The sequence below is a fragment of the Diorhabda sublineata genome, chromosome 5 (assembly GCF_026230105.1).
Source record: "Diorhabda sublineata isolate icDioSubl1.1 chromosome 5, icDioSubl1.1, whole genome shotgun sequence".
In the NCBI taxonomy this organism is placed as follows: Eukaryota; Metazoa; Arthropoda; class Insecta; order Coleoptera; family Chrysomelidae; genus Diorhabda; species Diorhabda sublineata.
In genome coordinates this window covers 36,592,866-36,609,825 of record NC_079478.1, presented here as the reverse complement: position 1 = coordinate 36,609,825, position 16,960 = coordinate 36,592,866, and the positions used below count along the sequence as shown (strand labels likewise).

At 31.1% G+C, this 16,960-nt stretch overlaps 1 protein-coding gene across 2 annotated transcripts in view; it reads left to right on the top strand.

The window, feature by feature from the left end:
• Positions 1-16,960, top strand: part of LOC130443838 (division abnormally delayed protein) — a 63,393-nt gene that overhangs the window by 43,280 nt on the left and 3,153 nt on the right. For both annotated transcript variants that reach the window (XM_056778702.1, XM_056778703.1), the window contains exons 3-5: positions 1,608-2,368; positions 13,479-13,753; positions 16,330-16,462. In XM_056778702.1, the coding sequence (XP_056634680.1) occupies positions 1,608-2,368; positions 13,479-13,753; positions 16,330-16,462 (1,169 nt within the window). The remainder of the gene's footprint in view (positions 1-1,607; positions 2,369-13,478; positions 13,754-16,329; positions 16,463-16,960) is intronic.

The window sequence follows — 16,960 nt, the reverse complement described above, 5'->3', positions numbered from 1 at the left end:
AATCAGCTGTTTGTTTAAATATCCAATGTTGTAATAAAAAAATAGTAATTATTTTATTAAATCGTAAATTAGAAGTCTTCGACGTATTTTTCAAGTTTTTTTTTATTCATACATACTTTTCTGGGTGTTTAAAGCGAGTTTATCAATTAAAATTATAATAACTAGTTTAGAGGTGGGAACAAATGGTACGAAATAACATTTATTTTATAATTATTTCATTTGGCAAGTTATTTGGGAAAATTGGAAAAATCCCACTATTATTACGATAAAAATTGAAAATATATTGAGTCTCAGTAATTTTTTTTGAATTAACTAATAAATTTTGCCGAAAGTAAGTGTAGATAAGGGATATTTATGTTGATATTTTTTTTATTTTTGGTGGTAGAAAAAAAATGTTAATATCAAAATTGTAGGGAATTTTATGCTTTATAACGTTATAAAAATAGATTTGAAAAAAATTTTTGTTTTTCCGTAAGTTTTCTAAAAATTTGAAAAATTTCTTATTTACGCGGCAAATATAGTAAAAATGATTAAAACAGATTGATATTTTTCAAAAATATAGAAGAAGGGTTTTTATAAATGTTGATTTTTTCAAATTATAGATATTCAAAATGGCGGCCGCGTAAAATGAATTTATATACATTTTTTTCAACCCCCGTTTATTTCATTGAAATTAACAATTTCGAAATGGAGTTTTTTGCAATGGATAGAGGAAGAGTCGTTGTTTTAATAAAAATCATCATCAAAATTTTCAAAAATTTATTAACATATTTTTTTCAACATTTAAATTGAAATAAAATTTTTTTCTTCAGTTTTTCCGTAATTTATTATTGAAAAATCAATTTTTATTTCCGTTTGAAATTATAAATTAAAAGCTAATTAAAAACCACACATTTTGGAAAAAATTACGATCATTAAAAATTGAAATAACGAAAGTTAAAATGCGCCTGTCGAAAAATTTTGAAAACGTAAATTATTTGTTAGGTTATGGTGAATTAAATTTCGAAAATTTGAGACATATATTCCATTTTTGGGGAAAAAATTATATGAAATCCAATTTTCCTGTACTATTTATATTTTTTTTTATGTAAAATTTGTAGAAAACATTGACCTTGATGTACAATTTTAACCTGCAGGTTTTGTACGACCAAATCGAGTAATTGGGTTTCAATTTACGAATATTTTTGTTTAAAAGTCGAAAAACTTTGAAAAAAAATCGTAACGACCGATTTAATTTCTTGAAAAATAAAAAAATTTGAACACGAACATTTGAAAAAAGCTTATATTTTCAAAATTTTCTTAGAAATCAATTTTTATCGTATACCGATCGTTAGATAAGAGATAACTCTAAATAAAAATCGATTTTTCGTTTGTAAAATTTCGTATCCGTAGAAATTATACAGGGTGAAAGTTGTATAAAAAATTTTTCGATACAAACCAAGTTTGATTTTAACAATTTTTGTATTCCAAACTACTAAATCGAATTGAAATTGAAATAAAATTGAAAAACCACTAAAAACAATTGTTTTTAATGGTATATACATATCCCAGGGATATGATACCAGGTCTGTCCGATAAGTTTCCAACTTGAGGCTATTTTTTTCCAGACCACGTATTCGAATTGGCACGTCAATCCGAAAACAAAACCCTCCTCCTATTCCAACAAGTTTACCGAGGCATGGCGAGCCTCTCCCGCGCCCCAATCACCCAATTATACAAGGATATCCGGAATTATATCTGGATAAACACGACCGAACCGAAAGCCGTCTTCAATCCCGAAGATATAATCAACAGCGTGAACGATTTCTTCACGGAATTGTTCCCGCTGGCCTACCACCATTCCGCGGACATATCCGGCAAAGATTTCACGCCCAGATACAAGGAGTGCGTGAAAAAATCCATGGAAAGCGTGTCGCCTTTCGCGGAAATCCCCAAACAAATCGGATCGGCTCTGTCGAAGAGCTTGGAGGCCACCAGGCTGCTGCTGCAGGCTTTCCGCATCGGTTCCGAGGTGCTCAACACCACCGATACTCTGCTCATCGACGAACACGGCGGCGAGAATTCCGAATGCCACGACGCCCTGCTGAAGATGACGTATTGTCCGAGATGTTTGGGGTTGCTGAAGCACACGAAACCGTGCAGCGGTTACTGCCTCAACGTCTTGAGGGGCTGTATCACGAAGTACGTCGCCGAACTCGATCTACCTTGGAACGGATTCGTCGAAGGCGTCGAGAGTCTGGTCAACGCCATGAAGAGGAGCGGCACCGACGCCGACGTCAACGTCAACGCCGTCATCAAGAATTTGGACAACAAGATTTCGACGGCCATCATGAAGTACATGGAAAAAGGGAAAGACATCGACGTCAAGGTCAGTCAATTTTTTATTTTACGCTTTTTTTCTTTTTTTTTTTTTTTGTTTTTCGAATATTTTAACTTTGGTGATTCTACGAATTTTTCGACGAGGAGACGAAAATTTCTACCGGGGAAACGAATTTTTCCAAAATTTGGCAACAAAAAGGGGCTAGGGGTGGGAATCGGTGAAAAAAGGGCCAAATTGGGTGGTTGTTTCTTCAATTCGACCAAAAACATCGACTTAGTACGCCCCTGTGGCCATTTTGTCTGCTCTGAAGTTATCGTGCTCAAAAACCCATTATCGATATCAATAATCGGTCTTTCGATACGAATTTGTAATATTTTGTCACGTGATAGTCGCGTGATTACGTCGAAACAAATTTTCGGAGAAGAAGTGCCACTATAATCGTTGATTTATTTTTCATTTACAAATTTACAAGTCCGCCCCTGACTATATATAAGGATGTAGAAGATTTCGTACGAATCAAGTCCGTCCCTGACCAGATATATCGATATAGAAAATTTCATACGAATTAAGTCCCTCCCTGACTATACATATGTAGATATAGGATACAGCGTAAGAATTAAGTCCGCCCCTGTTGAAATTTCGACGACAATAGATTGTGCGGAGCGAGGTACGCAGCACAATATTGTACTTTAATGGACACACAAAAAAATTTGGTTAATTTTACCCAAAAAGGACTTTCAGGACATTAATTTCGTAGTAAAATCATCTAACTCAAATTTACGTCCTGTTTTGAATTGTCTTTTCGAATTATTCAAATAAATTCTCTTGGAATTTATTTAAAATTCTTGGATACAACCCTGTTCTTTACACAATCATTAACGTACTTCATTATTTCGCATTTTTTATACGTTTATAATTAAACTATTGGTTAATAGATGGCTGTCTAATCGTTAAATAAAAAATTCCGTCTCCTACTATTACCGATCGAAAACAGCAGATCCGTACTAGCTCAATTAATAATTCATTTGTGATTGTTTGATTTGAATGACGTTTTCTGTTGGAAAAAGAGAAAAATTTTATGATTATGGAAACAAACAGCAGGGTCGTACTGCCTCCGATGTTTTTCTTTTAAAAAAATGAAAATTCAAAGGAATATATTTTTTTTACACCTTCGCTTAAATAAAATTTTTCCAATTCTTTTTTTTTGTCGAAATATTAATTTTTTAATGTCTCGGAAAAATATGACTGCGTGCCGAGCGGAGCGAGGTACGCAGCACAACATTGTGCTTGAATGGACACACAAAAAAATTTGGTTAATTTTACCCAAAAAGGACTTTCAGGACATTAATTTCGTATAAAAATCATCTAACTCTAATTTACGTCCTGTTTTGAATTGTCTTTTCGAATTATTCAAATAAATTCTCTTGGAATTTATTTAAAATTCTTGGATACAACCCTGTTCTTTACACAATCATTAACGTACTTCATTATTTCCCAGTTTTTATACGTTTATAATTAAACTATTGGTTAATAGATGGCTGTCTAATCGTTGAATAAAAAATTCCGTCTTCTACTATTACCGATCGAAAACAGCAGATCCGTACTAGCTCAATTAATAATTCATTTGTGATTGTTTGATTTGAATGACGTTTTCTGTTGGAAAAAGAGAAAAATTTTATGATTATGGAAACAAACAGCAGGGTCGTACTGCCTCCGATGTTTTTCTTTTAAAAAAATGAAAATTCAAAGGAATATATTTTTTTTACACCTTCGCTTAAATAAAATTTTTCCAATTCTTTTTTTTTGTCGAAATATTAATTTTTTAATGTCTCGGAAAAATATGACTGCGTGCCGAGCGGAGCGAGGTACGCAGCACAACATTGTGCTTGAATGGACACACAAAAAAATTTGGTTAATTTTACCCAAAAAGGACTTTCAGGACATTAATTTCGTATAAAAATCATCTAACTCTAATTTACGTCCTGTTTTGAATTGTCTTTTCGAATTATTCAAATAAATTCTCTTGGAATTTATTTAAAATTCTTGGATACAACCCTGTTCTTTACACAATCATTAACGTACTTCATTATTTCGCAGTTTTTATACGTTTATAATTAAACTATTGGTTAATAGATGGCTGTCTAATCGTTAAATAAAAAATTCCGTCTCCTACTATTACCGATCGAAAACAGCAGATCCGTACTAGCTCAATTAATAATTCATTTGTGATTATTTGATTTGAATGACGTTTTCTGTTGGAAAAAGAGAAAAATTTTATAATTATGTAAACAAACAGCAGGGTCGTACTGCCTCCGATGTTTTTCATTTAACAAAATGAAAATTCAATGGAATATATTTTTTTTACATCTTCGCTTGAATAAAATTTTTCCAATTCTTTTTTTTTGTCGAAATATTAAGTTTTTCATGTCTCGAAAAAATATGACTGCGTGCCGAGCGGAGCGAGGTACGCAGCACAATATTGTGCTTTAATGGACACACTGTATATATTTTAAGATTAATTCTAACCCCGTGTTTTTTTATCGAATTCGGTCGAAGGAAAACGATTCAAAAACGAATTTAACATTTTACGTATACCTGAACTTGTATAAAATAAAATTTTTGATTACGACACCCTTTTTAGGTTTGTTTTTCAAATGTATCAAAAAGACCGTAAAAATATGAAGAAATTGAAGAAACATTATGGCTCATTGCTTTCTACGTTCACTAAATTAATAAAATTGTTGATTATCTTACCTATGAATAATAATTAATTTTCTGTACCTTTATATGTATTGAATTTCTGTATTTTCCATTTCCTAGATACACTCCTGTATTTAAATTTCTATTAGTAAACAAACTATTTACAGTTTTGTTACGTTAATAATTAAACTATTCGTTAATAGATGGCTGCGTAGTCATTGAATAAAATTTCTACTATGACTACTACTATTTGTGATGTAAACAACAGAGTTGTACTGGCCCACTTATTATTTCAAATAATTTTTACAAATAAAATGATGTATATCGAAAAAAGAATAAACAAATATTATATTGTTAAAAATATGTAAATAGGGAAATAATATAGAGAGTGTATAGTGGAAAAAAGTCCTATTGAAAAAATATTTAACTAGATATATACGCGTTTAATATACCGGGTGTAAAATGAAGCGAACATTTTACGTCAAAATAATTTCTAGTATTTATTTAACATATATATACGTGTTGAACAATTAGAGAAACCGAGGAAAAGTTGCATAAATATTATCATTGGAATATACCATACCGTTGAGTTCTGTTTTTTTGGAAACACCCTTGTATCTATATCTACATATACAAAACCCTCAAAATTCTCATTTTTTGTCTCTATTTCAAACAGTTTCATCAAGATTTTTCATTATTAATTTCAATACGAAGTTTGCTACTTGTCTATACCTTTTCCGGTATACCCCGTGGCTACAATAATTCGACTTCTCTCTTCATTTCACTCGCGACGTGAAATCTACTCGCCGTTTTCAAAGTATCTTGTAACTCAAAGCAAATCCAAGCGTACGCCTACAGTCGACCGTTATTTGTATTCTTTCGAAGAAAAAGAAGAAACATAAACTTATTTACTGCCTTTGAAATACAAATATTCGAAAGCATCTTTCGGAATTGATGGTATCAGTAAAATTTATAGCGACTAAACGTCAATTTTACACGTATAACACACCTCGAAGTCATAAATATAATGTATAATTAAAACAAATAAATCATTTGTGATAGTTTCGATTATTTGAATTTGAATGACCACGAAAAATTGAAATACGGCTCTGTACTTTTTTTTATAATCATTTTTTTCAAGTTAAATAACGAATAAATAAAATGGTTGACTAAAAACTGAAAGTAAATTGAAATATTAACGAAACTAATTCCGTCTCACTTTTATTTAACCATGCGGGTAATTATTTTTGCTTTCCAACAAAGGTGTACTGGAAAATGTGTCTAATTAAATTTATTAACGTAAAAATTACAAAACATAAAAGTGTGTGGCAATTTCACTTCTAAATGGTTAATTATATGGTTTTACTATAAAGAAAAACAATTTAAGGATTAATCATAGGATGAAATTTCATTTCAGTACAGATTTTCAAAAAAACAGTATAATATAATATTAAAATGAAAGTAAAGATTCAATATTTGTAAGAAATAATTTAGAAGGCGATTACGGTCCTGTTTATTCGTTGTTCTCAACGGTCGTCATTATTAGACGTTAATAGAGGTGGAACTTCTTACTTGTACGGTTATTTAAAATACCGTTGACTAATTTTATACTTATAAAATTATAAAAAGAAAATATATCATTATTTGACATTTATTTTAAAAGAAACTAAAATAAAGATGGTTTTTGATTTGTTCGATATGAAACTGAATTAAACACATTTGGCATTATTATAAATACTGATATAAATATGACTTTGTTTGGCACCCAATGATTTCATAAATTGCGAAATTAACGTTTTTCTACGCCTGAAGAAACATTTGATGCGTTCAAATCGCATTTTTTTGAAAGTACCTTAATCATAATGGAAAAAATGATTCGACAGTTGATGCAAAAGTGTATTGGAGAATATATAAATATCCGTATCCGTATCCAATTGTCTGTTTTGATTCAATAGCAACCCTCGTATTATTTTAAATTTACTCTTACGTGATTCATAAATACTGAATTTATTAGTCATATTTGGAAAACGGTTATTTTTAAACTGACAAAAATTCAAGTAGAAACTCCCATCTCTATACACTATTACCAAGCAAATACTATTTTGTTAGGCGTTTATTCGCGAACGCTATCTATGTCTCCACCTGAAGGGAAAGAAAAAAATTCATAACGACTTGGGTTTGCCACGTACAAGGAATTTATTCGCAATTATGCGACATTTGATAAAGTCGTAAAATATTTCATATCGTTTTCTAGAACAAGTAATAAATATTGGTAATGGGAATAAAAGCGTTTAGTTGCTATTTTTATTTACGCAATACTTGTTATAGAAATCCGTTATTTAATTTTCAATCTACAACTAGTAAATACATTATTTATATTAACTGAACATTATAATTTCTAATCGATCTCCCCAAACATCAAAGACTCAGTTTGACGAACTTACGAGGGATACATGAACAGGACCGTATCTATTTCAAATTGAATTGTTAAATTTATAATTATGAATTTACGAGGGATACATGAACAGGACCGTATCTATTCCAAATTGAATTGTTAAATTTATAATTATGAATTTACGAGGGATACATGAACAGGACCGTATCTATTCCAAATTGAATTGTTAAATTTATAATTATGAATTTACGAGGGATACATGAACAGGATCGTATCTATTCCAAATTGAATTGTTAAATTTATAATTACGAATTTACGAGGGATACATGAACAGGACCGTATCTATTCCAAATTGAATTGTTAAATTTATAATTATGAATTTACGAGGGATACATGAACAGGACCGTATCTATTCCAAATTGAATTGTTAAATTTATAATTACGAATTTACGAGGGATACATGAACAGGACCGTATCTATTCCAAATTGAATTGTTAAATTTATAATTACGAATTTACGAGGGATACATGAACAGGACCGTATCTATTCCAAATTAAATTGAGGGATACATGAACAGGACCGTATCTATTCCAAATTGAATTGAGGGATACATGAACAGGACCGTATCTATTCCAAATTGAATTGTTAAATTTATAATTATGAATTTACGAGGGATACATGAACAGGACCGTATCTATTCCAAATTAAATTGAGGGATACATGAACAGGACCGTATCTATTCCAAATTGAATTGAGGGATACATGAACAGGACCGTATCTATTCCAAATTGAATTGAGGGATACATGAACAGGACCGTATCTATTCCAAATTGAATTGAGGGATACATGAACAGGACCGTATCTATTCCAAATTGAATTGTTAAATTTATAATTATGAATTTACGAGGGATACATGAACAGGACCGTATCTATTCCAAATTAAATTGAGGGATACATGAACAGGACCGTATCTATTCCAAATTGAATTGAGGGATACATGAACAGGACCGTATCTATTCCAAATTGAATTGTTAAATTTATAATTATGAATTTACGAGGGATACATGAACAGGACCGTATCTATTCCAAATTAAATTGAGGGATACATGAACAGGACCGTATCTATTCCAAATTGAATTGAGGGATACATGAACAGGACCGTATCTATTTCAAATTAAATTTTAGTTACTTGGAAATTTCAATAGGAACGTCGTACAATCAAGTTTTTTTTTTCAAAGACGAGAAGAATTGGCGGCTGCAAATTCTCGAAGTTGTGGGAACTTCAGTAAGTGGCTGAAAGTTTTTAATGTCCCCAGATGGAAATGTAATTAGGAGTTACAAGTAAAACTTTGTGCCCTTCCAAGTAATTTTATATTGTAAAATTTGGCACGATAAAAAATATACAGGGTGATAGACTATAGGAAATATTTCAAGGTTTCCAAGATAGTGTCAAAAAAATTCACTAAAAGTAAATGCTTCTTAAAATTAATCATAAATCGATTAATTTTTGTAAAATACGTCTTTTCGTATCTATAAAAATAAAGTAGTGGGGGGTAATTTTGAATAAATAGCTATAACTTCAAAACGACTGAACCGATTTTCACAAATTTGATCTCATCTGAACAAGCATTAATTGTTCTATCAAACCTTTGTCATCTATGGTATATCTAATGCTTAATATTGCCGCCAGAGCGCGATTTTTTGTAATAGTACAAAAACGGAAAATTTTTTTTATAATAAACGACAATAATATGATTTTTTTTTAAATGAAATGTAGTAAAATCGTATATTAGAATGCCAATGAAAGCAGTATCTCGATATCTTTTTTTTTTATCTGAAATATCAAAGAAAGAAAATACAAATTTTATTTTTTTATCTCCTCACCCTGTATATAAGTTTCCAGAATGTGTATTACTTATACTGGACGCTTAAATAATGAAAGTGGAAAACGAACAATTCATTTAAAATAGATATTAACGAATTTATAGATATTAGAATAGCCTTTGACTCGTTCATAAACATCGAAGTTTTTTTATGATGATTATTTTTTTTTTTGCTTCCACTCAAGTAGAATTAGATTAAAAGTAATTTTATTTCCGTAATTTTACTCGAAATATTTTCTCCAACAATAACCATTCATATTGAAATAGTTTTCTGTAAATTACGAAGAATTACATATCCGAAATAAGTAGTGCCATCTGTCTTTTCAATTCCTGAACAATATTACAGACTTTTATTAGATTTAAATCCAACAGAATCGAAATTTCCGAGAAAATTTGTTTTTTATTCAATAATACTACTAAATGAAATTTACCTTTTGGAGGAATTAATATTTTTCCATAAAATGAATAACGAAATAACTTTTTTCATTTTTCAAAAATATTTCTTGTCGTTCAAAAATAAGTTTGTCGTATATAAATGACTTTCCACTTATCAGTAACCGTTACATTTTCAAATATAACTTCCCACCTCTATTGTAGTGGTAACTATAAAAAAACGGCGTAGACATATTTCCGAGAAACGACGTTGATTTCTGTGGTAACTAAAAAGCCTGACGGCAACTAGGAAGTGCCGACTATTTATCTCGAGTCGCGACTATGCTGGTCTAGAAATTTATTTTAATTATTTATAAGATTTGACGTATTTCCTATGGGAATAATCTGCAATGCGACGGAACTGATGTAGTCGATTATTACGAGAGAAATACCGTTGTACGTAATTACTATCGATGGGGGAACCGATACTGCAGTTAGAAATAAATCAAAATACGTCATTTCTTTTATATTAACATATTTAAAATTCATTATAATCATTTAAGATTAAAAAATAGTCAATTATTTCTAAAAATAAATATTAGACGCTATAAAATGTCCCATCTCTAGCATTCATAATTTTCTAGTTGCCGGAAATACGTATACAACTCCGTATGGTGGCGTCTCAGGTCTGCCAATCGTTAAGCTTTTTCAATCGATTTTTTTTTCACTCGATAGACATACAAACAATTTAATGATATAGAGACGGGAAATCGATACGGCTGATCAAGACATAAAGTTTTCCTAATGACTGTTTTTGTTATTTCACTACCGAACGAAACGATTATAATATTTATTATATTGATTGACAGGTTAGGTTTCTTCTTTATCGGCAGTTATAAAAATAAATATTTCCGTGTTTGTAATATTTATATAAAAAACTAAGCAAATACGAAAACAATAAAAAGAAATATAAATCTCGTATGGGTATACGAATAATCGTAAATAAATTTTATATATAGGTATCTGACAGGCTGCCGTCGATAAAAAAATAGCGGTAAACGTGGAATTTATTATTACGGATAAAACATGGCGTAGACATTTTGGAACCGTCACTTATTTCAGTTCTATAACTAAATATGATTAAATATTCGATTCAACTAGTGGATAAGTGATTCTATAAATATTTCAATGTGTTCATTATTACTCAAATTAGATTTAAAATGAACAAAACTCGTTAATTATATAATTGGAAATTAAACGTCAAGCTTTACATGATTGTAGCGCCTCCATCTTTACTAGACGCCGAAGCCACGCGAACATAATCGATCGGAAACGTCGTAGATTTGTATCGATGGAATATTCGACTAATACAGGACCGGTTTTAAATAATTTTTTTTACAATAAGCAATAAATAAAAAAATTCAACGGCTATAAATAAACGAAAATAAATTTGCTGGTGACTTAATTTTCCCTAAACGGTGTAGTTTATCACCGGAAAACGTCTTTTATAGCTTTTCATCTCGCCTGGAAAAATTGAAAAGTGTCTAGAGGTTAACGGTCGTAATATCTTCAATTTCATTTAAAGAATATCGATGCGGAGTTTATATTATAAAGGTTGTCCCAAATTCGTGTTATATTGGATGATGGTAAAACGGCATTATCTTTAAATAGCTACAGGGTTTGCGTGTCGGGAGATTTTTTGCAATATCGCGTGAGAAAATCAGCTGACTGGCTTATATTGTACGGAATATTCCGGGTATTTATTTTCAGATTAGATTCTTATATAAATATTACGAGGTTTGAAATTTTTAATAGTTCGAAAACGCCATTTATGTGGTTAAAAAGAAGCAGAATGGACGTTTGGACAGTTGACAGATGAAAAGTGACACACGACAGTTGATACGTGACGGGTGGATCATAGAAAACACGACACGACCGACAGAAGGTATCATAGAACAATTGACAGTTCATGGAACACATATGACAAGATGGCGAACGTTACTTGAACATTTTCCCACACTTTCGATTAACCCTGTATGTATATTCTATTTTAAAACCGTGTTAATCGACTAAAATTTCAAATAAACAAAGTTTATTGTCTTACTAAATTTGTAATTAAATTAATTTCTTTAATGTAGGCACTTGGAGGTGTTTATTTGTTATAGTTTGAGCTAGAATTGAATCCATTAACTCGATATACTAAGACGGTATTTGTTTATCTATAAAAATTACCGAGAAACGTTTTTCCTGTACGAGAATTTCGTATATATTACAGAAAACTGTAATATCAACAAAGATTACAGCTTTCTTTTAATTAGTTTTCACTTTTAGACACATAGATGGCGTAACGAATACAGAAAACTATGTTTTTATTAAATCAACTTTGTTTTTTTATCGTACACGTTACTCTAGTACCAATTTTATTTTTCTCGATATCACAATTCATTTCAACTTATCGTATAGTCCGATCCTGTATTTACTTACATTAAATTTATATCTATAAATATTTGTACGAATTACACAACTATAAATAAATTTGGCAACTCCGCGCATCTAGGGAATTTCTCGCGGGCGTAAGGTGTCTAACGCGTACGGTGAACCTTGAGATTTTTTTGTTGGAAACGAAATCGAGTTGCGGCTCGTTTAGCAACCAGCCGGTTTAACCTGTAAATATATACACGTACCCCTTGAAATACTGATAGAATATTACCGAAGCACCGTTTTTATTTGTCCGTACGGACGCACCTTGCGCATTCCATGTCAATGAATGTCTGGCTGTTCATTTCGTTTTGTCGAAGGTTATTTATGAAAATAAAAAAAAAAGAAGAAGTTTTGACAGGTGGATTGTTTATTTTGCAACGGCGTTGCCGTATATGTTTTAAAAAGAATGTTAACAATTAATTTTCAATTTCGGTTTAACAATTATTAAACAAAACGTGAGTTTGTTAATTACTTTATGACAATATATACGGGAAGTATCGAAATTTTCTATATAATTTGTTTTCTTTCTTCATCTTTCCCGTACCAAACCATAACCATGAATTTAACGAAATATGAGGGTGGAAATGTTGCGAAAAGGGAACTTATTATTCTTCCCTAGGGAATGAGGGAGTGGGAAGTATTAATTTTGATTTTAGGGCTACGACGTCGTAACCGAATGAAAAATAATATTTTGTATGGTGATATTCCCTTTAATGGCATTTTAAAGCCGCACACTGCAGTATTGTGTGTTGCCTGACTAGTAGGTTATTTAAAACTTGAGACGTTTAGGCCGATATCTATTTAATTTTTGTTCGTACGAAAAAATTGTAGAAATCAAAATTGTAGGAAATTTTTTGTTATATAATATGATTAAAATAGATTTCGAAAAAATAATTTTTTTAACGATTAATTTGTGAAAATTCCAGAATACAAAATGGCTGTCGCGTTAATCGAATTTTTCACACACCCTATATATCACAAATTATAATTTTTATAAAAAAATTCATTTATAATGATTTTTCGTCAATATCTACCTATTGAAATAGATACAGGGGTGTATTAAAGTGTATTTAAAAATTAGTCAAAATTTTTCGTTAATTATTTTTTATAAATTACAAAATCTGATATTTTGATCAAATTTGATCGACTAAAATTGATTAAAAACCCGTAAAATTACTCAGAAACACGTATTTTATCATATAATCAATTTGATAAACTACGAGGGTTGATCGAAAACGTCTTTAGGATAAACGTATAAATACAAAAATGTAATTTTCAAATATGGTAAGGAAAAAATGGTTTCTGAGGTGTTTATTCAACATTCCAGGTCAGGAAAATTTGCGGTTCGGCTGAATTTTCCTCGAAAGAAAATCCCCTTCTAGCGGAAACCAGCACGGCAGCACCGACGCCGATGAATGGCAAACCTCGTAGTACCAATCCGACGAATTTTTCGCCGTTACCCGAAAACGAACTTTCCCATTTCCTATCGGCGATCGCTAAAACTAAAGGTTTCTACCTCAATTTGGCGAATACCCTTTGCCAGGACCCTTCCTTCGCCGAAAGGAAAGACCAGCAATGTTGGAACGGCGAAAGGATAGCAGAGTAAGTCGAAAATAGTTCAAATTTTTTCAAATGCCCTTAGTTTTCTTGATAAAACTACTCATGTCCAAAGAAAAAACGTATTTTTTGTCTCGTAATTATGACCACCCTGTATATACCGACGTATTTCACTCGTAAGGCGAATGTGTGTTTTTGTTACAACTTTTTTTAGGAAATATTACGAAGTCTCACCCTGTATGTACCAAATTTTTGATTTATTACGAGGGTAGTTCGAAAAAATCAAGTTTCGAAAGTTATTTTTACAAAATTTTCCACAGTTGCCATTATATCATTCCAAAACTTAGGCCCTTTATAACAAAATGAGTTTTTTCATGTAAAATGGTCTAATATTATTCATTACGTCATTTTTTAAAAGAAAACTGCTTTTCGTAATTAACGAAAGGTCAAAAAACTTTTTTGAAACATGAAATAAAATTATTAAGACCCACCCTGTATGTACCTAATCTTTTTAAGAGTAATTTTTTATTTACTACGGGTCATATCAGTTGTCCTATTTCGAAAAAACTCAAGTTTCGTCACTTAGTTCTGTTCCACCCTGTATATATCGACACAAAATACCCACACTGTATATACGGAATGTATCGTAGCGGTAGTTGAAAAAAATCGAGTTCCAAAAGTTATTTTTCGTAACACTACAGTGTTGCCATATTTTCAGTTTATCTGAAATCAAAGAACCGGACGCCATTTTCATTGCGAACTTCGAAATTCACAATTAAAATGAAAAATGTTCAGTTTTATATAAAAAAATTCACAAATTTTTTCAAATACCCAATATTATTTGAAAAAATGTCATATCAGGAGTCGTATTTCGAAAAAAACTCAAATTATGTCACTTAGTCGTGTTCCACCCTGTATATATCGAAACAAAATACCCACACTGTATATACGGAATGTATCGTGACGGTAGTTGAAAAAAATCGAGTTCCAAAAGTTATTTTTCGTAACACTACAGTGTTGCCATATTTTCAGTTTATCTGAAATCAAAGAACCGGACGCCATTTTCATTGCGAGCGTCGAAATTCACAATTAAAATGAAAAATGTTCAGTTTTATATAAAAAAATTCACAAATATTTTCAAATACCATATATTATTTGAAAAAATGTCATATCAGGAGTCGTATTTCGAAAAAAACTCAAATTATGTCACTTAGTCGTGTTCCACCCTGTATATATGGACACAGAATACCCACACTGTATATACGGAATATATCGTGACGGTAGTTGAAAAAAATCGAGTTCCAAAAGTTATTTTTCGTAACACTACAGTGTTGCCATATTTTCAGTTTATCTGAAATCAAAGAACCGGACGCCATTTTCATTGCGAGCGTCGAAATTCACAATTAAAATGAAAAATGTTCAGTTTTATATAAAAAAATTCACAAATATTTTCAAATACCATATATTATTTGAAAAAATGTCATATCAGGAGTCGTATTTCGAAAAAAACTCAAATTATGTCACTTAGTCGTGTTCCACCCTGTATATATGGACACAGAATACCCACACTGTATATACGGAATATATCGTGACGGTAGTTGAAAAAAATCGAGTTCCAAAAGTTATTTTTCGTAACACTACAGTGTTGCCATATTTTCAGTTTATCTGAAATCAAAGAACCGGACGCCATTTTCATTGCGAGCGTCGAAATTCACAATTAAAATGAAAAATGTTCAGTTTTATATAAAAAAATTCACAAATATTTTCAAATACCATATATTATTTGAAAAAATGTCATATCAGGAGTCGTATTTCGAAAAAAACTCAAATTATGTCACTTAGTCGTGTTCCACCCTGTATATATGGACACAGAATACCCACACTGTATATACGGAATATATCGTGACGGTAGTTGAAAAAAATCGAGTTCCAAAAGTTATTTTTAGTAGCACTACAGTGTTGCCATATTTTCAGTTTATCTGAAATCAAAGAACCGGACGCCATTTTCATTGCGAGCGTCGAAATTCACAATTAAAATGAAAAATGTTCAGTTTTATATAAAAAAACTCGCAAATTTTTTCAAATACCCAATATTATTAAAAAAAATGCCATATCAGTTGTCCTATTTTGAAAAAAACTCAAATTATGTCACTTAGTCGTGTTCCACCCTGTATATATCGAAACAAAATACCCACACTGTATATACGGAATGTATCGTGACGGTAGTTGAAAAAAATCGAGTTCCAAAAGTTATTTTTCGTAACACTACAGTGTTGCCATATTTTCAGTTTATCTGAAATCAAAGAACCGGACGCCATTTTCATTGCGAGCGTCGAAATTCACAATTAAAATGAAAAATGTTCAGTTTTATATAAAAAAATTCACAAATTTTTTCAAATACCCAAATTTATCCAAAAAACTGCCTTATCAGATATCGTATTTCGAAAATTATGTCACTTAGTCGTGTTCCACCCTGTATATATGGACACAAAATTCCCACCCTGTATATACGGAATGTGTCGTGACGGTAGTTGAAGAAAAATCGTATATTTAATGTTACATATATTATTTTTTAATTTCAGAACGTCCCTCGTATTATAAAAATGACATTTCCCTTTCAGATATACGAAAACCGTGGTCGAAGTAGGCTTCGACAATCAAAAATATAACCCGGAAGTCAAACCCAATACCAATACGCAAAATATCGATCCCAGAGTAGCGAATTTAGTCGACAAATTACGCCGAGTACATCACGTGAGTATTTATATTCGAACATAACCTAACAATCGGAAAATAATTATTTTTTAACACGTAATCACGTAAAACAATCGAATCTGTCCACGATTTTCTTCTTTTATATATTTTCCTCTTGTTGTTTTATTTGTGTCTGCACGCTATAGTCTCCCAGGTAATAACTCAAATCGAGTCTATTGTTGGATAAAACTATTCGCGAAACTTGGAATATTTCTTCGTTTTACTTCGACTTTTGTTCACAATGAAATTAAATTAACAGATGTGTCAAAGACAGAAATAATTTTCTTGAAAAAAATTTAAAACGAAATAAAACAAAGACGATCCTTAAGACGGGACTGTTCCATTAATCCACAAGTTTTTTCACGTTGTTCGTCATGCGGTTTTATTGTATGACGTCGAAATAGTGTAGTTGAAAACACCATCTATTGAAAGCTATTACAGTTAACTTTTAAATTATTATTAAATAATAACTTGAACACTAGGGAGCGGTACTAGTCG